General features: G+C 42.3%; 1 protein-coding gene across 4 annotated transcripts; it reads left to right on the top strand.

The window, feature by feature from the left end:
• The first annotated feature begins 2,768 nt into the window (after positions 1-2,768).
• SCOC (short coiled-coil protein) lies at positions 2,769-23,593 on the top strand. 4 transcript variants are annotated; one of them, XM_054031158.1, is made up of 4 exons: positions 2,769-2,971; positions 20,111-20,182; positions 20,276-20,359; positions 21,058-23,593. In XM_054031158.1, exons 1-4 carry the CDS (start codon positions 2,908-2,910, stop codon positions 21,198-21,200), a joined length of 363 nt encoding a protein of 120 aa, XP_053887133.1. In that variant the 5' UTR covers positions 2,769-2,907; the 3' UTR covers positions 21,201-23,593. The 4 variants fall into 4 exon arrangements, with proteins under 4 accessions (XP_053887133.1, XP_053887134.1, XP_053887137.1 ...); XM_054031159.1 differs by lacking the exon at positions 2,769-2,971 and adding an exon at positions 19,445-19,525; XM_054031162.1 differs by lacking the exon at positions 2,769-2,971 and adding an exon at positions 19,567-19,586.
• The last annotated feature ends 125 nt before the right edge of the window (positions 23,594-23,718 follow it).

Genomic DNA, 23,718 nt, shown 5'->3' with positions numbered 1-23,718 from the left:
GGTAATACGGGACTTGATTAATAAAGAATTAAAGGAGAGTAATATAATTAATGTCAATCAACATGGGTTTATGGAAAACAAATCCTGTCACATTAACTAGATTTAATATCCTAAGACTTCTGTAAGACATTTCACTTGGTACCACATGACATTTTGATTACAACAATAGAATTTTATTCAATTACCATGGCACACATTAAATGGATTACAAAATGGCTAACTGATAGGTCTTAAAATGTAACTTAAATGGGGAATTTTCATCAAGCGGATGTTTTTCCAGTGTGGTTCACAGGGTTGGCTTCTTGGCCCAACACTATTTAACATTTTTATCAATGATCTAGAAGAAATCATAAAATCATAACCGATAAAATTTGCAGATGACATAAGAATTGGGAAAGATGTAAACAATGAAGAGGACAGGTCACTGATTCAGAGTGATCTGGATCATTTGGTAAAGTGGGTGCAAGCAAACAATATGCATTTTAATACAGCTAAATGTAAATGTATACATTTAGGAACAAAGAACATATGCCATACTTACAGAATGGGGGACTCTATCCTGGGAAGCAGTGACTCGGAAAAAGATTTGGGGTCATGGTGGACAATAAAGTGAACATGAGCTCCCAATATGATGTTATGGCCAAAAGAGCTAATGTGATCATGGGATGAATAAAGAGGGGTATCTTGAGTAGGAGTAGAGAGGTTATTTTACCTCTCTCTTTGCTACTGGTGTGATCACTGCTGCAATACTGTATCCAGTTTCAGCACCCACAATTCAAGAAGGATATTGATAAACTGGAGAGGGTTCAGAGAAGAGCTGCGAGAATGATTAAAGGATTAGAAAACATGTGATAGATTCAAAGAGCTCAATCTATTTAGCTTAACAAAGAGAAGGTTAAGGGGTGACTCAATTACATTCTTTAAGTGTCTATATGGGAAGTAAATATTTTAAAATGGGCTCTTCAATGTAACAGAGAAAGGTCTAACATGATCCAAAGGCTGGAAGTTGAAGCAAGCCATATTCAGACTGGAAATAAGGCGTACATTTTTGACAGTGAAATTTTAGCTAGTGGAACAACTTAACAATGGTCATGGTGGATTCTCCATCACTCACAATTTTTAAATCAAGACTGGATGTTTTTCTAAAAGATACGCTCTAAGAAAATTCTGTGGCCTGTGTTACACAGGAGGTCAGGCTACATGATCACTATGATCCCTTTTGGCCTTGGAATCTACCAACTACACCTCTACCCCGATATAACGTGACCCAATATAACACAGATTTGGATATAATGCGGCAAAGCAGCGCTCTGGGCGGGGGGTGGGTGGAGGGGGCTGCGCACTCCGGCGGATCAAAGCAAGTTCAATATAACGCGGTTTCACCTATAACGCAGTAAGATTTTTGGCTCCTGAGGACCGCGTTATATCGAGGTAGAGGTGTACTATATGCAGAGCACTGAAAAGCAATCAAATAATCATTTTTGGTCATTATTGATTTGAACCAAATTCAAATGAATGACTTATCCCCCAATCCTGAGAACTATGGGCTTAACTTAAATGAATTGCTCCATTCACATCTGTGGTACCATGCATGCAAGTAAAATTAAGCACATGCATAAGTATTTGTAGATCAAGTTGAAAATCTCCATATTAACTGGCATGTTTGCCATCTACCACTCTGTAAATTGCATCCTTCCCACCCTTTGTGTTAGTCTCTTTAGGCCCTGGTCCTGATGAACACTTACGCAAATGCTCAATTTTATGAATAAGTGCAGTCCCAGGTATGCAAATCTAAACACTGGCGTAAAACCACTCACAAAAGTGAACTCACAACATGCTAACCATGAAGTAGACACAATCCAGTATACTATCTTTGACCAGAGCTATTGAGTTCTTAATAAAAACCTTTTAAGGGCTTGTCTAGATGGCTTGGCAATGTGTGTCTCAGAGGTGTGATTTCTAAAGCACACTAATATATTTGTATTCATTGGTTCACGTAGACCCTGCTGGTCCTTTAGGGTACACCAGTCGGGTCATCAAAGACCAATTAATGCACAATATGTTATTGTGCTTTAGAAATCATACCACTGTAGTATGCATTACCCCACTATGTAGGCAAGCTCTAAAACAGGTGCTAGAAATCAGCCACTTAGTTCCATGAATGCAACAAAAGTATGTTTCTGAGGGGTACACAGTTCAAGGTGCATTTTCTAGTTTGTCATATCAAATTCAACATATACACAGAATTTCATGAAAAACAGACTTAATTTAAAAATGCAACCTAAAAGAATAAAGAAGGATTTGTCTATATTGTGACAACTTCTCCATTTTCCTCCTACCTACAGCACAGCACATAAGGTCCTATCCTTAGACATGCAAGTAACTTTGCTCATGCAACTAGTCTTATTAGCTTTGATGGGACTGCTCATGTAAGTAAAATCACTCATGTGTCTAAATATTTGAAGGACTAGGCTTTTAATCTGCAGCTCCTAAACCTGATCATTGCATTTGCTTGGGCTACAAGTAAAATTATCTATTTGAGCTCTTAAAGTTGGGTTTTCTCCTATACCTCTTCCTGTCTTGAAAAGAAAAGAAATCTCATTATGCAGAAAGTACAGTACTTGTCACACAGCCAGTCTGAAACAATAGTGTTTGCTCTGCATGTATCTGATCAAGCTGTTATAACTCTTTAACTTTGTAGTTTAACAATTTCCGGGAAAGAGCTCAGGGTTCAGGCAAGAGATCACACTGAAAGAAAGACATGTATAGTTACTGGAAGGATCAGGTAGCACCAATTTGGTAGATGGAATCATTAAAGTTTTAACAAGAGATGTCACATGCAAGCTGAACTATGGGTGACAAATGCCATTGTTTGATGAACAAATTTGTTTGAAGAACTGAAACAAAATGGAGGTACCTCTGGAAGAGGAAGACAGCACTTTCACCAACATTTCCTTGGCAGATGATTCAGGTAAGAAGCCAGTCATTTGATTATAGAACACAACAAATTCCAAGACTAAACAATAATATTAGGTAATACAAGAAGTCTGTGTGTGCACATGCAGATCTCTCATTACCCACTAGAATGTTATTTTTAGGAAATGCCCTTGAGTAAACTTTTCTAGTTGTTTAGTTGAATAAGCCTTGTGATTTGAATAAAAATTGAGATTTTTCTGGGGAGTTGTGGAAGTAGTCTAAATAGTGTATGGTGACACATATTCCCAGCTGGAAATTGTGTAGCCTTCCACTATTTTAGTAGGAAAAATACAGTATATTTGTTAGCTCAGTAGCTGTTACTGTTAAAAAATAAAATAAAATACCCATTGAATACAGATTAGCACCATAATCAATATACAGCAGATAAAGGTCACACGAAGTGTCACAAATTAATTAGTGACTGGAATGACAATCTAGTTAAATCCCAACTGTTATGCATTTAATTGTTTTTAAGAAACTGTAAGGGCACCTGTTTGTGGATCAAAAAATTATTTGGAATGAGGAATAGGATATTTCTATTTATGGGAAAAATTGAATGTGTTATACCATGCATATGTAGTAAAATTATTAAAGAGGACAGGCCAGATTCTCAGCTGTCATAAATGAGCATGACCTCAATTGAACAATGCTGATTTACATAGGCCAGAAATGTGGCTCATTGATTACTGTGTAAAGCATGGCCCATTTCTTCTCATTCTACCATATGACTCTTTATTATAACATTTTATTTTGTTTAGTGTCTTTTGTTCATACTGTCTACCATAATTCAGACTTTTAAGATCTTATTCTCTACCAGCATCGTATAAGTGTGATGGAGCAGAGAATCAGACCCTTAAGTATTATTTTATTGCTTTAGAAAGTATGTATCACTATAATAGCTAGGAGTTTATATGCAAAATTGAAACTATAATTCACATAAACTCATGGGTGGCGTGTATCAGAGGTTGGGGAGGCTAAGCCTCCCCAAAATAAAAAAGGCTGGCCGTGCAAGGGGCAAATGCCATACACGGCACAGGTCACCTACCTTTAGAGGCATGCCAGCCTGCCGCCTTTGCACCCTGTGCAGTAGCGCCAGAAGCTCCCTAGAAGTGTGGGGGGGCTCCGGTGCCCAGATTGGGGCCCCACATGTACTCCTTCCTGTCCTACCTCTTCCCCCCAAGGCCTCACACTCATGCCGCCTCTTCCCATCTGCTCCACTTCTTCCCGAGGTCCGTGTTTGGGCAGGCTGCACAGAACGGAGGGGTTGGGGGGACGTGTTTGCGATTCACTGGCCACAATCCCCAGGCAGTGCAAGCCCAACAAGCCAGTGGATTGTTCCCCCACCACAGCTGGCTGCGGGGGAGGCAGGTTGCCCAGCAAAGGGGCGGGGAGAATGGCAGCCTTTGTTCCTTGCCCCAGGGCAGCACCCACTCAGCCCACCACAGCTCTTGGTCGGCTGGGATGGAGGGGCTGAATTCCCGGTCAGCTGGGGACCGGGCTGCTCTTCCCCAGGCCAGACTCCGCAGGGAAATAAAGAGGGATGGGCAGAAGAAGGATTCACAGAGTATCGGTTACATGGCTATCTAGCACTCCCCTCCTGCCCAACCCTGCCCCCCCACACACTATAACACCTGCACAACCCACCTACACACACACACACACAGAATACCAGCCTACACAACCTACCTACACACACACACACACTATACCCCCCCCCATTTTTTTCCTGCCTTAAGGATGAATGACTGGGGGAGGTAGTGGGGGGGAACGGGCATAGAGGAGTGAGCTGTGGGCAGGGCCAGGAAGAGGTGAAGCGAGGGTGGGGCTCGGGGCAGGACCATGGTCTGAGTGCTGGGGGCCCCCCCACTCTTCTAGAGAGCTTCCGGCACTCCACGGTGCCAAATGAAAGACTCATGCACCATCTATGTATAAACTACCCTCAATAAACTGACTTTATACTTACAGGGGGCAAATCCTGCAGTCATAAAGGATCCTCTAGCAGTGGACCTACTGCTGTTCTGCTGGGTAATGGGATACAGGACATCAGGGTAAGGGGCAAAGAGTGTGCACACCCCCTGCACAGCAAGGAATACTGTTTCATGGAGGCTGCTTATATGGTGACATGTAGGTGGTGGCATGGCAAGCACAGGCCAGGGATGGAGCCACAGAAACATCATCTAGCTTTCTGTCCTTTGGTGGGGATGCATAAGGAACACATGGCATGTCTACACTGCACACTAAGCCTTAATCTATGGGTCCCAGGCTTTCGAGTCAGTGTTTCCAAGCCCGTGCTTGAGCATCCACACTGCACTGGGTATTCGCCCACAAAAGCTTATGCTCCAATACATCTGTTAGTCTTCAAGGTGCCACAGGACTCTCTGTTGCTTCACACTGCACTGTAAATCCAGGTTTACAGCTGCTGCACCCAGGTCTCATAGCTGTGCTAATGTGTCCATACTGCACTATGCAGACCTTCTGACTTGGCTCTGTGGCTTGAGCTGTATCCATACTGCAAAATGACAGGGCTTGGACTTGAGTTATAGTGGGACTTGGGCTCTGACTCACCCACCTAGCAGGGTTCTGGGACCCAGGTCCTGAGTGCCCACTGACCCTCCTCAGACTGATTTGTGTGTGGACATAAGGGGGGCTCTGAATCAGAGCCCTGGCTTAGTGTGCAGTGCAGCCATACCCACAGTGGCTCCATGATTTAGGGTGATCTGCATCTACCCAACAGCCACCTTCTCAGACTGGACTGGCATGTGGATTCTGGCCTTCCAAAGGAAGATCTCAAAATGCTTTAGAAATATTAATTAATTAAGCCTCACAACACATTTGTCAGCAAGGAAAATATTATCCCCACTTTACAGATGAGAAAAGGGGGGCACAAAGAAGTTCAGGCCTATGTTTTTTAAAGTGTCCACTGACACTGGGTGTCTATGTCATTTTTCAGGTGCCCAACTTGAGACCCTCAAGGCCTCATTTTCAGAGAGGCCAAGCACATATATTTAGTTGAAGTCCATGGGTGCTACAGCACCCAGGATCTGATTTTCAGAGGTGCTGAGCACTGACAGCTCATTAATTTGAACTATATGTAGTTGCTTAATACCTCTTCAAATAACATCCTAAGCATCTCAAAAGTTATGCACTAGATACTTAACCGATGTGACTTATCCAAAATCACACAGGAAGTCTATGGTCACATCAAGAATAGAAGCCAGTCCTGTTCTTCCATCCCAAGACCACCAAGTCCCCTGAGTGGGTAACAAAAACAAAGCTGCTGCCACCATCTATAACAGGCCTGCACAACATGCGGCCCGGGGGCCGCATGCGGCCCGCGGGGGGGGAGGAGTGAGTAGGCGGGCTCACTGTGTGGCCCACGGGGGAGTGAGTAGGCAAGCAGCGGGTGAGGGAGGGGGGCTGAGGAGGTGAGCGGGAAGTGGCGGGGGGTGAGAGGTGAGCTGAGGAGGCGAGTGGGCGGCCAGTGGCGGGGGGGGGGGGGGGGGTAGGTGAGCCGGCAGCAGGGGAGGAGGCGGCTGAGGAGGCAAGCGGGTGGGCAGTGGCAGGGGGTGAGTAGGCAAGCTGGGGGAGAGGGGCTGAGGAGGCGAGCGGCGAGTCGGTGGCTGACCTGTTCTACTGATCTGGTCTGGCTCTCCAAGGGTTGCAGCTGTCTGGAGGTGCCTGCCTTCCACACCTTCCTCATTCACACCTCATTCATTCAACAGGGCAATTGATTACAAAGTGGGGGGAAGATCTTATTCTACTTCTAGCAAAAAAGACATTTTTCTTTTACCTTAATTATACTACCTTAGGGGCCCGCTATAACATATTACCAAGGTTCAATACCGCTGTTTCGGTGGGGCGGCGCTGGGAAAGGAGGGCTTGTTTCTGTGGGGCAGGCAGTGCTGGGGGGGGAGGGGTGGTGTTTCCATGTGGTGGGTGTTGTGTTTCGGGGGGGGCTGGGCGGCGCTGGGGGGGGGTTTCAGCGGTGCCGGGGGGGGGTTTCGGCCCTCAGCTGTTTTCTTTTGAGTAATATGGCCCTCGCCGCTTTACGAGTTGTGCAGGCCTGATCTATAATATTGATAGCTAACATGTCATTTGTCAGTAATTAAAAAACCCTCAAATATAAATACCCAAACTTGGAATTAAACGTGCTAAACGAAATAAATATGTTTTCCATCAAAAGCTGAAGTGCGCTACATTTGGGCCCTGGTGACCCATGGAGAAGTGTGAATTCCAGAGTTGGGGTCCCTTAATGTGACAGGTCTGCCACTGACCCCAGAAATTTTTGTCCCAGGAATCAACAGCAGGAGCAATAATTAATAATAGCACAGGAGAGAGAAATTAAGAGGTACTGAATAGGCAAGACAGAAAAGTGATGTTTTCAGATAGGATTTGAAATCACAGGGGAAGAGGGGCACAGGCATGCAGTTCTAGGAACAGTCATATGATTCAGACCAGTGATCCATCTAGTCCAGTGTTCTGTCTCTGCCAGTGGCCAGAACCAGATGCTTCAGAGCAAGATGCAAGAAACCACCTAATCCCTCATAGTTAGATACTGCTTTAAACCCTGAAGCATAAGGTTTAAGATCACTTCCAAAATTTATGTTAGCATTAACTATGAGAACTCTGGAAGGTAGGAACTGAGGAAGAGAAGGGTCTTGTGGCTATAGTGGTAAGACTGGTGAGAGACAGATGAGGCCAATTACAGATGAACCTGGAAAGAAGGAATGGAATTAGAGTGAGAGAGAAAAAATTCCAAGAAATTAATTACAGCCAGTGCAAGGAGGGTGCAAAAGCAAAGGGCAATTTGAAACCGGACCCTGAAATGAATGATAAGCAAGTGGACTTTGCTTGAGCATGAGCTGATGTGATTGCAGAAGCAAATGCTCCAGTTAAATTAAGTTTAAAGTCTGATCACAGAAAGACACTCATCTTAATAAACTGTAGTAAATATTTTTGCACCTCTCAGAAATAGACAAAAATAAAGAACTTTAATACGGATGAAGATAATAAGTATAGCTTACAAGAAAAATATTGTGCTAAATGTGTGTGCTAGCTGATAACATATCAGACCAACAAACTGCAAGTTTACATGTTCAAGTTTCTTTAGTATAGGCATAGCAAAAAGCCAGGGAAAACTGTGGCTAAGCAACAGGGTTACTGATTCTGATTAACTGACTGCAAGCCATGAATATTTAATATCTATTGCTATTTCAGAACAGCAGCATTTCTCCATTTTGTTGTTAAAACCCAGATTTTTTAAATCTCTTTTTTAAATCTCATTTTTAATTTGAATGAGACAACTAATACAAAATGGTAGTAAAAGATAAGCTTCAGCGGCAGTATAGTAGCAGCACAGACATAAATTATTGCTTCTCAACACACCTAGATATTTGTGAAGAGGTAAAAGTATTTCCAGCTTTGGGTAAAGAAGTAAAGGGATACCTTTTCTTTTACATACTAACAACACTTTACAAACTTCTCAAAGAAGTTTACAGACCCAACTGATTGTGTAAAGTAAATAAAGACAAAATTTCAACTAAATGGTGAGAACAGCACTTATTGTTAATTGTAGAAGCTAGGATACTGCCATTCTGTACACTGCGTTAAAGGCAACGTGAGCTGGAACAAACATTGGATTTGTGCCTGTTTACTTCTTTACAATGTATAAAGAAGGCCCAAAGTTTTTTCTGCTTTGTGGATTGGTGTTTTATATATGTATTTACGTACAAGAAAATCAGGGTAAACAAGAGCTGAATTTCTAATGGAAAAAAAAAATTAGACATGAAAAACAAAACCTTTCTCCGCAGAGCTTTCAGGGCTTCTTTATGTTGTACTTCACAAAGAAGCAAAAAGCAAAAACCTACTTCCCCCTCACTGTAAGGTCACCATTAAAGCTTTGGTGAGCTATGACTCATTGAAAGGTCTTCTCACAAAACACAGCAGTACAAGGGCTACATTAGCAAAATGCCAAGACCACGCCATGTACTTTATGTTTGTCATCCATAGCCTGAAGCTGGGGGGAGAATCAGCAGGACAAAATTTTTAAAAATTGGATGTCAATTTGTGCATTGGGAAAAATGCACATCCAACTCTCCTGGGTGAACAAAATGGAGTATTCTGTATACAAATAGGTTCTTGGCAAACAGTTTGAACATGCAACTGCCATATTTATGTGTACAAATGAGGATTCATGCACACATTTTCTCACATGCAGGTGGGACTCCATTTTTTTCAAAAATTCTTACTTAAATGGTTTCATCATCATCATGTTCCTATTACGCCTCTGGTGTTTAGGACAGAGACGAAGCTCCTCCACTCCTGTCTGTTTCTGGCAAGTCTTTCAATGGTTCCCCAGCTGCGCCCCAGGTTTTTCAGCTCGGCTTCCACAGCTCTTCGCCATGTTGTTTTCGGGCGGCCTCGTTTTCACTTGCCTTCAGGTGTCCATCTTATTGCTACTCTGGTTATGGAATCAGTTTCCAGCTGAAGCACATGACCGATCTGTCTCCAATGCATCCTGGCAATGATGATGCTCAGATCCTTTTGGCTGCACTATGTTAACAGATCTTGGTTTGAGATTGTTCCGGGCCAAAAGATACGGAGGATTTATCTAAGGCAGGTTATATGGAATGAAGACAGTTTTGACATGTCATACTTTCTCATTCCCCAACATTCTGCACTATAAAGTAGTGTTGAAAGTATGTAGCTCTGATAAATCTTGAGTTTGGTTTTGATGTTGTATTTTGATGATTTCCAGACTGTATTTAAGCTCCTGAAGGTGTTCCTGGCTTTATTGATTTTGTTCCGGATGTCCTGGCTTGTTCCACCATCCTGGCTGATGGTGCTGCCCAAGTATGTGATGGTTTCTACATTGATGAGAACATAATCCTCTATCCATACTGGTGATGGTGAGGCAATATTAAAGGTCATGATATGTCTTATTGTGGTTGATTTTCAGTCCAATTTGCAGGCTGAATGCATTGAGTCGAATTGTTCTTTCTTGTATATAGTGTTGGATATGTGATAGGAGAGCGACATCATCTGTGAAGTCCAGGTCTTCAAGGGATGAGAAGAGTGTCAATTTACTGCCTAAATTAAATGGTTTACTTAGTGTTAAAGAGAGGAAATATAAGTAGACTACAAGCTTGTTGGATCAGGAACTGTTTCCTATTCTGTATTTATACAATGCCTACCACAATGGGGTCCTGATTTCAATTTGGGCCTATAGGTGCTACTGGCATACAAAGAATATGAGACAGATTAGTACAATAACCTGAGACACAGAACTCATTCATTCAAACACTAGCTTGATTTTGTTTGGCAAATAAAACTGCCATTATGAAATTATTATAGATAATCTTAATCAACACTTTTTTTGCTTTTGGTATAGGTCAATTTTCTTTAGCTGTGATTGTCAAGTTGCATGAAGGTGCCATGTGTTACTTACAGCACTTCTTATAGCTAGTGGCAAAATGAAATAATAATTGTATCGCATTCTGGCAAAAAGCAGTATTACTTGAAAATCTTATCAAAGGCCATCTGTCATCTCTGCAGATAAAGAAAAGACTTGATATTAGGGACCTGTAGTAGTTAGCACTGTTAGTAAAAAGTATCAAGCAGTTTGTATTCCTTTTCATTTCCCCCCCCACATGACAATATTGGTTAAAGAAAGAAAGGCTGCAGTCTAAAAAGTGATGTGCCATACTCATTTCAGAATTTGTACAACAGATCCTATTGTCGATGAAGAGGGAGCATACATTCCTGTTCTAATGGGGAAACAGTGAAGCCTGTGTTGTCAGTCAGTGGAAGCAGACTCCTCCTGTGCCTGTAACATTGTCAAAAAGGAAGTGAATGGTTTATTGGTTTACCCTATGCATCATGGAAAAAACCATGATGCAGACACGAGTTTTAGAAATAAAACACCCGAAAGTGTTCACCACCAGTAGGAAGTGACAAGCTATATTACTGTTTGTCTGTTGTGTCAGGAGCCAAAACATGCTGAGATTCTCTCTCTCCTTCTAGTCATAATATAATTGTACATATTTATGCACTCAAATAATCTTGACTATTAATGATGCTGAAAGATCATTGCTATTATATGGAAAATACTTTTTTCAGTGAAGCTGAATACATTAATTCCTTTTGCAAGCAATGTCAGCTAGTTTTAGGAAATCTTAATTGGAACTTGGGATACATGTAAGTATAGATAATTACTTTTGTACAGTGAAACTTGCTGTTCCTGTAAATTGAAGATAATATGGGCTACAGTACCATGAATATCTCTCCTGGTCTGGCAAAATGCCTTAGATAATATTATAAAGAAAATTAATAAGAAATGGATTAGTGCTGGTTCTTAGTTACATGTAAATCAGTTGTGACTTCAGGGTCACTCATGTCTTGCTAAAAATTATACGCTCTTTCGCTCTCTGTGTAAATCTTCAGTCAGAAAATCCACTTAGCTGAAGTAAATGATCTAATGTGCAATGTAAAAACCGTTTTAATAAACAAAGAGGCTGAACAGTGGAACATTACTTAGGGCAGTGTTTAAGTATTTCCAGTAATAAAAAAAATCCTCTTATTTCTTCTTTAAACAGCATTGAGTAGATATTAGTATCTTGGTGCACTGCTTTACAAGACAGAACAATCAATTTTCAGCATATGTGATTAGTAATCAAATGTTTTCTTCAAGATAAAGGGCACTGAATTTCAGAAACAAAAATAAACTAGCAAAATTCTATGAACATAGTTTATGCCTAATCTCTCAACCTTCTGGTGAATTTTTCAGACAGTCTCTACTGCTCAAAAACAAATAACCAAAATCAAGGATGACTAATTTGCACTAATATGCAAATAAATATATGCCCTTTTGATTTTGTTCTTCCCAGTGAGAGGGGAGCCAGGTGGCAGCAGATCTGCTTCTAGGTTCTCACCAAAGGGTAGTTAATCTTCAGAAAGGCAAATCTGATTGGATGTAGAGATGGGTATTTGACATCATACACGTTACTCCCAGGGGAATTCTGCAGCACTGCACACAGGCAAAATTCATGTCCCTCGAAGAATATTTTTTTCTCCTCAGAAAATACATTCTGCCGGAGAGCACTGCAATTGCACCTTTTACCCACCAGAGGCTGCTGTGGTGCCAAAACAGAAGCAGCTGCTTCCAGTTGGGAGCAGTCAGATGCAGAGAGGGGAGGGGGGAGGAGAATAAGCTGTGTTACTCACAGTGCCCTGCCTGTGGGGCCAGGTGAGGAGGCAAATTTATCACTATCACCTTCAGTGTACTCCTAGAAATTATCCAGACAAGATTTTTGTGCTAACAATTTTGAAAAGCAAGAAGTGACATAAATTTGATGAAATGGGGTTAGCGAAACACAGTGGGCTAATGAAGTCAGGAGAGTTACACAATGGATTTATTTGGTCTGCTTCAGTCAAAAGGGACTCAGTCAATTAAGACTCCAAAATGTACCTTCCCTAAAAAGGAGGGTAAGTTCCACATAGTGTCTAATGCCAAGGATCCCTGTATGCAGGGCATTACTTGGAATTTACTTTGCATTAAGCAAGGTAAATGACTGTTATTTAGTAAAATATAGCACCATATGCATGCTACATACTCTACAGACAAAGTCCCTGCCCCAGAGAGCTTCCAACCCAAGGAGCCCCACTGACTTCACTTTGATTCTGCCTGCACAGTTCGCAATGCATGACTGGGGTCTAAGTGGACACAACCTATAAATGAGATCGGGGAAAGGAAGAAAAAAAAAAAAGAAAAAAGACAAGTGACAGAGCAGCTGTGTCTAGCAGATGTTGGTTTCACTTTTTTTAAATGTACTTTTTCAATTTATCATCTATTTATGTAACACTCTGCTGAGGAGAGGAGTAGAATTTGCAGGCATCCAAACAAGCTGTGTCCCTTTAAAATCCTCAAGATTTGTTTTTTTTAAATATATGCACTTGTCATAGACTATAAAAATTTAAAAAGCAAACAAATTTACCTCCGTCTTTGTTCTGCTGACAGTGTTGAAAACATAGTCCAGCTTCCAATTCAGCTTCCTCCAACATAGCTACCTCATTGCCACTTCACTTTCTTGACAATATCTTTCACAGTGTTGTTGTAGCAGTCTTGGTCCCAGGATACGAGAGAGACAATTTCAGTGGGGTAATATCTTTTACTCGACCAAATGCTGTTGGTGGAAAGGACAAGCTTGCAAGCAGCACAGAGCTCTTCCTCAAGTCATTCCCTTGTCAGCCTTTGGGGGACCATCTGTATTCAGGGCTGCAGGCAGGCACAGATGATCCCCCAAGGGCTCACAAAGCAAGAACCAGAGGAAGAGCTCTGTGACGCTTACATGCTTGTCCTTACCACCAATAGCAGTTAGTGCAATAAAAGATTACCTCACCCACCTTGTCTCTCTAATACCTTTTACAGTACCTTCACTTTCCAGATCTGCACTCTGATACATATAGTTGGTATTTGTCCCTTATTGCAGTGGTTCTCAAAGCCGGTCCGCTGCTTGTTCAGGGAAAGCCCCTGGCGGGCCGGGCCGGTTTGTTTACCTGCTGAGTCCGCAGGTTCAGCCGATCGCGGCTCCAGGCCAGTGGGGGCTGCGGGAAGCGGCGTGGGCTGAGGGATGTGCTGGCCGCCCTTCCCGCAACCCCCATTGGCCTGGAGCAGCAAACTGCCGCCAATGGGAGCAGTGATCGGCTGAACCTGCGGACGCGGCCGGTAAACAAACTGGCCCAGCCCACCAGGGGCTTTCCCTGAACAAGCAGCAGACTGGCTTTGAGAACCACTGCCTTATTTGTTACATAGTTACACACATGTTCTTGGTTCAGGTCCCAAGCTCCTCCTCATTACCCTAGCATTTAAAGAACATCATCATAACTATTCTCACTATGTATTCACCAAGGAAATATTTCTCTCCTCCGTCCCACACATATCTCAAACAGATTACTTAAGTACAGAAGAGTCAACTGTCCACCCTCTACTCTCACGTTATGCTAACTTCAAAAACACTGACCCATGGAATCAGAAGGCTTTTGATGCGGAAGATTTGCCCAGTACTTAAGGGACTAGTCTAGCACTTTCCTGCTCTGTTACAAACTTTTTATGTGATCCTGGGCAAGTCACTTAGTTTCTCTGTGCCTCAGTCCACCATCTGTAAAAGTGGGATTGTAGAGCTGTTGTGAAGACAAATACATTAAAGATAATGATGCACTTAGATACTATAGTCATAGGGACCATATAAGTGCCTACAAAACAAATGTGGCAGCATATTATTCAGACTACCAAGAGCTAATCTAGCTGATTGTGCTACAGTAACACATGCAAAGAAATATTTGCCCAATTCCCTGTGCATCTTTAAATAACTGAATAACCTAATAATGAATTCTCCATCATCTCATTTTCAGCAACAGCTGAGGCCTAAAACTATACGATTTTATAAAAAGAGAAATGTAAGTCTTAGATACAACAAAACAACACAAAGCACATTTGCCCTCCCAAATGATCAGAGTTATGTATCGAAAACAGACATTATGATAGTATCCTACCCCAAACTGAGCAAAGTAAAACAACCCCTGAAAGCACCCCACAAGACAAAATGGAAAACAAAGGCAAATCAGAATTTCCAATGTTTTATCCAACATGATTTTATAATTCAGACAACTGACTGGTCCACAAAAGAACAAGCTAGAATAATGGTCTGAGGACATCTATTATTACAAGCAGTTACACTCAGTCATAGAAAGAGTCATAAACTAAGCAAGGACTCCATTGCAAGCCCACTCCATCTTAAAAAAACAAAAAGACCTCTAGGATTAATTTATGAACATTTTTACAAAATAATAGCATCTACCATAGTCATTTTGGAGTCTTCCCCACTGTTCTCCTCCTTGCATTTGTATAAATGTTATTAATGGTTATTAAACCACTAGTTTAGATGGAGACTAGTTTGGAAACCTAGCAATTATACCACACCAGTGAACACTGCAATTTGTGCAAGAACCAGGTCTTTTGCACTTTAGAGGCCTGTGAAGTGCTGAATATCTTATACCTTCAGCTCCCATTCATTTAAGTAGGAATAGAGGGTGTTCAGCATGTTGCCCTGCTGAAATAGCATACTCAGGCCCAGAAGGAGAAAGGGGGCAGTGTTTTAGTTAAATGAACCCCCATGACTGATTAAGGAGTGGCACTGCTAGGATCCAATGCTCCTTATCTTAAAACAGGGAATAATAGGAGGGAGAAACTACTACACCTATGAAGAGAAGTCTCTTCAGGTAAAAAACACCTGTAACAATTTTTTTTTTTTTTTTGGTGGACAAAAACAGAATGGTTTTTGCCTGGTAAACAAACTCCACATATACACACATACATATGCAAAAGCCGTCCATGCTCTTGAGTTTAGAAGGAATTTAATTAATAACAGGAGAATTGGATTGTGCTGGTGGTTTTGCTGTAGCAGTGCTATGCTCGGTCTATGCCAGAGATCTAAGATGACTCTTGGTTGCCAGGCTGGCAGCATAACAAGGGCAGCATGAAAGATCATAGGGAGAGAGCTAGCTTCTGTCATTCTACTAGTAGCACTCGCTGGCCAATCAAGGAGTGTCACTGACAAGCTCCAAAGTCATAGCTACCGTACTGGGGGCTTGTTTGCGAGGATTAGACAGGTTAAAAAAAAAAACCTTTTCTAAAAGCAAACAGCTTGCAGCAGCTCTAATTACAAAGGCTCTATGACAGAGAGGATGAGGATCAGCCATAAATCCTTTCATATCCTGAGAAACTTGTTCATTTTTATATAAACTGTTGCTTGTTAGGTACAAAGAAGAGTGGTTTTTGTTGGTTTTTAAAATTAGCACAGCATTTAGGAGGCATCCATCAACATGGTACAGTATCATGGAATACTTTCCAAGGTGTAAATACAGCAGAAAACACATTTCCCCAGGAAGGGAGTGTATAGTCCAAGACACTCACCTACATACCCATGTGACCCAAGTTATCTATCTATAACCAGTACTTAAGTGCTGTCCCATCCCCCTTGAAAATAACACTGTGGTATATGAGATAGCTAAACTTGAGGTGTCAACAGATTATAAGGCAGGAGAGTTCAGAATCTGCTGTTAGTTGTATCCAACATCTGATTCTCTACATTGCATTGTCAGGATGAGACTTGAACATAGAAGCAAAACCAAACAAAAAAATAAACCCCCAAAACACGTTAGTGGCTTCTTTAGGTCCAAACTGACTTTGGTGGCAGCCATGTATGTGCTTTCAAGGACAGATTTTGGCTGAAACACACTAAAAGCTATCAAAAGATTTCCAATCTAAAAATTCCAAATTGCTCAGGTACTGATACAGAATATCTTGCATATCATACCACTGACATTAATGTCCAGTCTTTGTGGCAGGGACCATCTTTTTGTTCTGCGTTAGTACAGTGCCTAGCATAATATGGTCCTGGCCCATGATTAGGGCTCCTAGCTGCTACAGCACTAAATGAAACAACAATAATAGTAATATTGAAAAAAGTGTTTTTACATGGAAATCTGTAGAAAGTCTAGATGACAAAAGAAATAATCACAATCTTGTGCCTCTTTAACATGTAGTATTTGTATTTGCCCTATTATGTGGTTATGATACATTCTAGCAATATTTTTATGGTCTCAGAATACTACATTATCAGATTTAATAGTTTTAAATTAATACATAGAGAGTATTGATAATTACTGGTTACATACATACAGCTCCACTCTATTAACCTAACTTTAATAAAATGGCATTTCTGTACCATTAACACAACATGAAGTGATTGTGCAATCTAGTCTAATCAGAAATAAATATCTAAATGCAAATAAGAAGAACTTTCCTGAATCTATTTAAAAGAAAAGAGATCTGTGCCTAGCCTAACTAGACACTAGAGGTCTCTCTTACACCATCATTGGTTCTCATTTCATTGGTAGAACTGAGAGGTGAGCCTGATTGTGGGTGAAGGCTCAGACTCAAACATCACAATGCAGCATCACCATGTCACCATATACAACAACAACATAGGCTTCATAGAGTACTGTATACCATTGAAGCACTGTACAAACATTAACAAAAACAGTAATTTAATTTGAGCTTCATAGCAGTCTCCCAACCAGTGCACTCTGCAAGGTGCAACAGTGTCTCTAGGTCACAACAGGTCTCAACCAGGGGGCCACAAACAAGATTCAGGGGGTCTGCCAAACAGAACCAGAGTTAGACTTTCTGGGGCCCAAGGCTAAAGCTCTGGAGCCCCACAGGGGCTGATGCCCCAGAGCTCCACTGTCTAGATTGAAGCGGAAGCCTGAGCAACTGAGCTTTGCAGGGCCCTGGGCAACTGCCCTGCTTGCTACCCCATAACACTGGTCCGGGCTATTATATGCAGAAAAACAGTTGTGGTGACACAGGTGGGCCATGGAGTTTTTATAGCATGTTGGGGGGGCCTTGGAAAGAAAAAGGTTGAGATTCCCCTGCTCTAGGTCACCTAAGGATTCCTAACTACCTGGGGAAATCCTTCAGTATTGTCTAAGCCAGCCTTAGGACAGCTTTCAGTCCAAAGTTGCCCTATCCAGATCAGGACCTGGAGCCTTGATTGGAACTCTCAGAGTAGCTGGCTTCTCATTTGCCTGATAAACACAGGTTATGAGTTGCATCTTATGAACATTTACTCCTGGGTAGAGAACCCACTACCATGAATAGTCCCATTAAAGTAAATGAGACTACTCACAGTATTAAGTACTATACACTTCTGCACTTACAGAAACATAAAGATGTTCACAAAATCCAACAGATGTGCATAAAAAGCAATAGGAGAACTTCAAATGGTTTGGGAATTAGTGACTGATTCGGATAAGTATCTATGTATAGCCAGAGATTAAATTCCAAAGATGCTACACAAGTGTCCCTCCCTCAATACCTGATGCAAAGGACTGTTGTACCTTGGAGATACACCTTGTGATTACTGGCACATATCAGAAACACTTCTAGAGGGTGGAGTACTACATAGCTTTTTTCCCCATTCAGAACTAATGTGCATGTGCCTTTTTCCCAGGGGCACATTTTGCTTTTGCAGTATTGCCAACCTCAAGAGATCAAAAATAATGGGTCAACCCCCCCCCCAATGAAATTGGCCCGTAAAATCATGATTTTTTTTAATTCTGAGTAATATTTTTAGTGTTTTGACTTTTTAACTTCTATTCCTCTGCCAATATGTGTGTGATAATTTCAGATTGAAAAGTCAATCTTTAATGAACTAAAAAACCACACACACCTCTCCCTGCCTGCTCAGATGAAGACTCCAATACTTACCATCTTCTCATCCCTAAGATAAGGGAACTGCCATCCATTTCCTATTGCTGTCTTGACCCAGCAGCAACACTTCTGTCACAACCAATTTCCAAGAGTTGGCACCACCACCTTTTCCCCGATGCTCAGAGGGGACTCCCCTTCCCCACCCACAGGCTGACGGAAGCTACCATCTGATACCCCCACTATCCTCTGTATCTCCTCGGCTCCCTACTGCACCACCCCTGAAACCACTAAATCTGCTTTCTGCTCCCCATCCTTCGCTCCATCCTGCTTTCACACTGTCTCTTCTGCTCCCCACAGTCCCTGTCTCTGTGCAGCCCCTCAACCACTTAGCAGCCGTTTTGCCTGTGGGCTGGCTTCAGCCCCTCGACACCCGTGGGTGATGATAACTTTAGCAAGAAGAAGAACAGGAGTACTTGTGGCACCTTAGAGACTAAGTCTCTAAGGTGCCACAAGTACTCCTGTTCTTCTTTTTGCCGATACAGACTAACACGGCTGCTACTCTGAAACTTTAGCAAGGGCAGCCTGGCTGCCCCATGCGGATAGGCTGTCAGGACAGGGCAGCCCCCGTGCTGGTTTCAGCCCCGGGGACAGGCACAGGTAGGGTGAAAAATCGGGACGGGAGTGGGGGGTAATAGGAGCCTATATAAGAAAAAGACCCAAAAATCGGGACATCTGGTCACCCCAGACGATGGGGCCATTGTAAATAAGGGACAAATTCATCAGGCCTGCTGTGCAGCATGCCAGGGCAACACCCCCCACTTGGCTCCGGAGCACTCCAGCCCCCGCTCTCGGTCGGGCCTGTCACCCCCGCGATCACGCCTGCAGCAGGCACAACCCCGCCCAAGGCCGCGGCGGGTCTCTGGGCTTTCGCATACCTATGCCCCGCCCTCTTTCCCAAGCCTCCTTTTGGTCTCCCAGGCCCCGCCCACTATGGGACAGTTTATCCAATCAAGCAAAGCGCCAGAGTGACGTTAGGACAGATGTTAGCTCCCGTTGCTTATTTGCTGTCCCCGTGAAACGCCCCGCCCCCGGAGCTGACTGATTCCTCCAGCCCCGCCTCCTCGAGAGTCTGTGTTCCGTTTGTTGGGTAAGCGAGGCGCGGCGCGTGCGCACCGGCCCTGGGCGAGGAGGCTGCGCAGGCGCGAGGAGGCGGAGCCGCGGTGAGTTGGTGCTGGGCGCCGGGGACTGTAGCCTGCCGAGCAGCGGCGCGACTCCGAGGTGAGTGGGGAGGGGCCGCCCCGCTTGGGGCTCCCAGCCGAGCGCACCCGGCCAGCGCCCTGTAAGCGAGATTCGGCTCGGCTGAGCCCGGCCGGGGCGGCGGCATTGGTCGCTGCGGCCGGGCGGGGCCGAGGATACGCTAGGCGGCAGGCCGGGCTGGGTGGCTGCGCTGGGGGAGAGCAGCTCCTGGGGCTCAGCCCTGTTCAGCGTGGGCTGTCCGCATAGCGAACCCGGCTGGAAGGGCCCGTGCCGGGGCTGAAAGCAGGACACAGTCCCCAGGACAGCATTGAGCCGGTCCGTGCAGAGGAGAGGCGCCCAGCTGCCTGTCCTGTGAACTGACCCAGGCCTGATTGAGGGGAGTAAGTGACTCCCCGTGTGTGGTGACAGACTACATGGTGTGCGGACTGGGACTAGGAATCGGTTTGAAAGCCCCTCGCTGTTCTCTTTGGTCTGTGTGTAAATGGGGAGTGGGCAATACTTGACTCTCCCTCGTAGCCCTTGTAAAATTCACCGCTAAAGATAATTACACCTACATTATAGCTGTGACTAGTTCTTCTTTTGACTTTTTTTTTTCTCTTTAAGCAGAACTTCTCCCAGAAGTCCTGAATCCAGGAGTGGAAAGTTCCCATTCCACAATGATGAATGCTGATATGGATGGTAGAAGGCCTTTATTCCTCTTAACTAATATTCTTTAGTGTAATAGCAAATTCTCCAGAAAGCCTGCACTAAAATTTATGTGGTTTATTGCAGCTGTTGAGGCTGAAAATCAGGTAGAACTGGAAGAAAAAACACGGCTTATTAATCAAGTTTTGGAACTGCAGCACACACTCGAAGGTTAGCAGTTTGCCATCCTAGAATGTTGAAAATGTTAAATGGCATGCAGATATTTGTAGGGAGACTCCTTGTATTCTATGGTAACACTTAATCCATTGGTCAAAAGGGCAATCTAGTACTGCTGTCCATGGTCTTTATCCAAGGGAATGTTTACTGCACAATGCAGAGTAAGACGCATAAACATGATGGACAGATACTTCATTGGCATCAAACAACATTTTTCTGTTTATTTGTATGATTTAGTGTCCAGGCTATGCTCCCAAATGACTCAAAAGTCAAAGTGGACCTGCTTCAGTAACTTTTCTTTTAGTCAGACTAAATATACTTGTGGATGAGCTTATTAATGCTTGAAGTTCTGCAAATTTCTATGGCTGCTTAGTCAGCAGTAGATAAGCATGTTAGCACTTGAAAAACTAGGTGAATCACACAAAATAAATCTACAATTGAAATCTTAAATAGACCAGAAACAGAAAAGTGAAGGATAACTAACAGAATGAGATGGTTGGGTAACAAGTTTGCCATATGATAACACTGTCACGTTGCAAATAACTTGATTTAGCAAAAGACTGTTGGATGACACTTATGCTTTTGTGGTGTTTCATATGTATTGTCTTGCAGTTTTACCTTATGTAAACTTGATTTGGGTGCATCACATGGTTTGTGTGTGTTATGTGTTAAAGATAATTTTTTTTTAATAGATCTGTCAGCACGAGTAGATGCTGTTAAGGAAGAAAACCTGAAACTCAAATCAGAAAATCAAGTTCTTGGACAATATATAGAAAATCTTATGTCTGCATCTAGTGTTTTCCAGACAACTGACACAAAAAGCAAACGAAAGTAAGGGGTTGTTTTCCAGATGACGTCATTGTATTGCTGCTGCTTTTTCTGTTTTCATTGGCATAGGCTACATGAGTTAAAATACCTTAGTTTGTGGCTTCCCTGGATATTTGAAGATTAATGGCAATTATAGACAGAGTTAAAAACATCAAACAACTGGAGCCATGAGTTTGTGTATTGTTAGCCTCTGAGCAATGTGCAAATGTAATGTAGAGACTTTATAACTAGACTTGCATATTTGTTTCAAAAATCAACAATGGCATGTCTTGTCAAAACTGGATTCAGTTTGTCAGATTAAGCAAACATCTGACTGTCAACTACTTTGAAGATTTTAGGATAGTGTTTTGTAGCAGAATAAATACGATGAGGTGTAAAATGGTGTTAATCTTATTTTAAATGAACACTTAAACTTACTTTGCACCACCTTTTCTTCAGCTCAAAAAATAACTAGGTATCTGTCTAGAACACTCATTACCTTCACAGATTAAAAACGAACATTTTTAAAAATAAATATTTTGAACAGGTTAAGGATTTTCATGAACTAGTAGAGATGTGACTCTTCTCTGCAGGGTTCTAATGGCTTGCTTGTTCTTGACAAACTGAAGATAACCCCAATTTGTAAAAGATTTTGTGGGGAGTGCTGAATTACTGGGATGTTAAACTGTTTACAACGTATATGATATTGTTCACACTTCAAATCAATTTCTTTTCCTTAACTGCTGGCAGTTTTTCCATTAGCTAACATCATTCAAGGAGGTGGTGTTACGCCAAGTTGAGAACCACTCATCTTAGCATAGCTGCTTTTATACTGGGGGCTTTGTCAGCATAGCGATATTGTTTTTTCACACCCCAATGGATATGGCTACATTGACAAATCTTTGTAGTGTAGACCTGGCCCTAGCCTCTATGTGCCACTGGAGCAGTGCGTAGGTGCCAGCAGCTAACCTATTGTTTCAAACATCATTTGGTGCCCAAACAGCCTCCGTATACTGATTTCTATTGCCATAGGTAGCAACTTCCAATTTGTGCACTAATACGCTTCCATGCTATCAGGAAGGGGCAGAAATTGGTAGTTGTGTATTTCTGGGATGGGATATTCTGGCTACATTAGTATTTGAAATGCTGTTTCAGCACAGCTTCAAGGGGACTGATTTATGTGACCCTCAGCAACCATTCAGTTTTCTAGTGTAGATGTGTTAAATGGTCTGCTGTTACTAGGATTGGGCTGTAGTAAAGGTCAGCAAAGTTTTTACAAGTTTTTTTTGTGTACTTCAGTATTAATAGTGGAAAAAGCAAAAGGTACAAGTTGGTAAGACTTCATTTATCAGTATTGAAACTTACACATCCCTCCCAAATGTTTTTATATCAAGCTAGTTGATTTGCTGTGGCTTTATGAATGTTAGTTAAAACATCTTTTCAATATTGGAAATCACTTTTCCCATGTTAAGAAGTAAAGTAAAATGTGTTATTGTCAAGGCTGCATTTTATCACTACTGTGATGGATTCTGTAAAATAAAAACAAACATGAGAATTATGTTTGGGTGAGTGGATGTAACCATAAAGAGTTAAACCAATGTCAGACTGAGCTTCCTTGGGCAGCTAAAGGAACTAGAGTTCAGCAACAGCAGAGTGGTGACATAAGACCACACCCATGAAAGATTGAGACTGTTCAGGCAATGGGGCCTGGGTTGTTCCCCCCCTCTCCCCACCACTGTTAAAAAAAAAAATTATACCTGCACAGTTTTAGATGGCTCTAAGTGGGATGCCAAAAGTGAAGCTTCTAAGTCAGATATTGAGTCAGGGCCCCAGTTGCAACAAGGTTAAATTTGTAGAGTGAATGGGACCTAACCTGGCTAGGGCTTTAACCCAACTGCCTGGCCAACATAGGGGCTGGGTCTTATAAACCCCTAACAGTAATTTTAAACTTCCTTGGGGTTTATCTGTCCCCTTCGTGCTTACTAAACATCCTATGTGTACTCAAGTACTGGTAGCAAATAGGATTAATCTTCTGGCTAATTACTTAGGCAAGTGGTGTTTGGGTATAAAACAATACCCATGACACTTGTCTTTAAATATATATACTTTTGCTCCTTTCTCCGTAACTGTCCTATGATGTAAGGGATAGCATTACACCCCCTTTACATAATAGGAAAGATCCACCATTGTCACCTGGTGCACTTGTTAGAGTTGAGCCACTTTCCTAAAATCAAGGAGTAATCTTAATCATGTTTTGTATTAATGTAAGATTGGATAGTGATATTTTAGCCATATGTATATAGAGTAGTCATTTCAACTGTAAACATTTTGCTTCCCACTATTGTGGCCTTTTAACTTATGAACATTTAAAAATTGTGTTGTATTTCTGATTTTACATTTAATAAAAGCTTTTGACTTGTCTCGGTTTGTCTTAGACTGGACAGTATATAGGGTTGGAATGTTTTACGGATGAAAACATTGAGAGTTAAGGCAGTTTTAAACTAATGTGAAAAAGTTCTACATAGAAATATTAAACAGTAGGCATG

This window comes from Malaclemys terrapin, chromosome 5 (genome assembly GCF_027887155.1).
Source record: "Malaclemys terrapin pileata isolate rMalTer1 chromosome 5, rMalTer1.hap1, whole genome shotgun sequence".
NCBI classification, from domain to species: domain Eukaryota; kingdom Metazoa; phylum Chordata; order Testudines; family Emydidae; genus Malaclemys; species Malaclemys terrapin.
The sequence above is the reverse complement of the archived record's forward strand: the minus strand, read 5'-3'. Positions and strand labels throughout refer to the sequence as shown.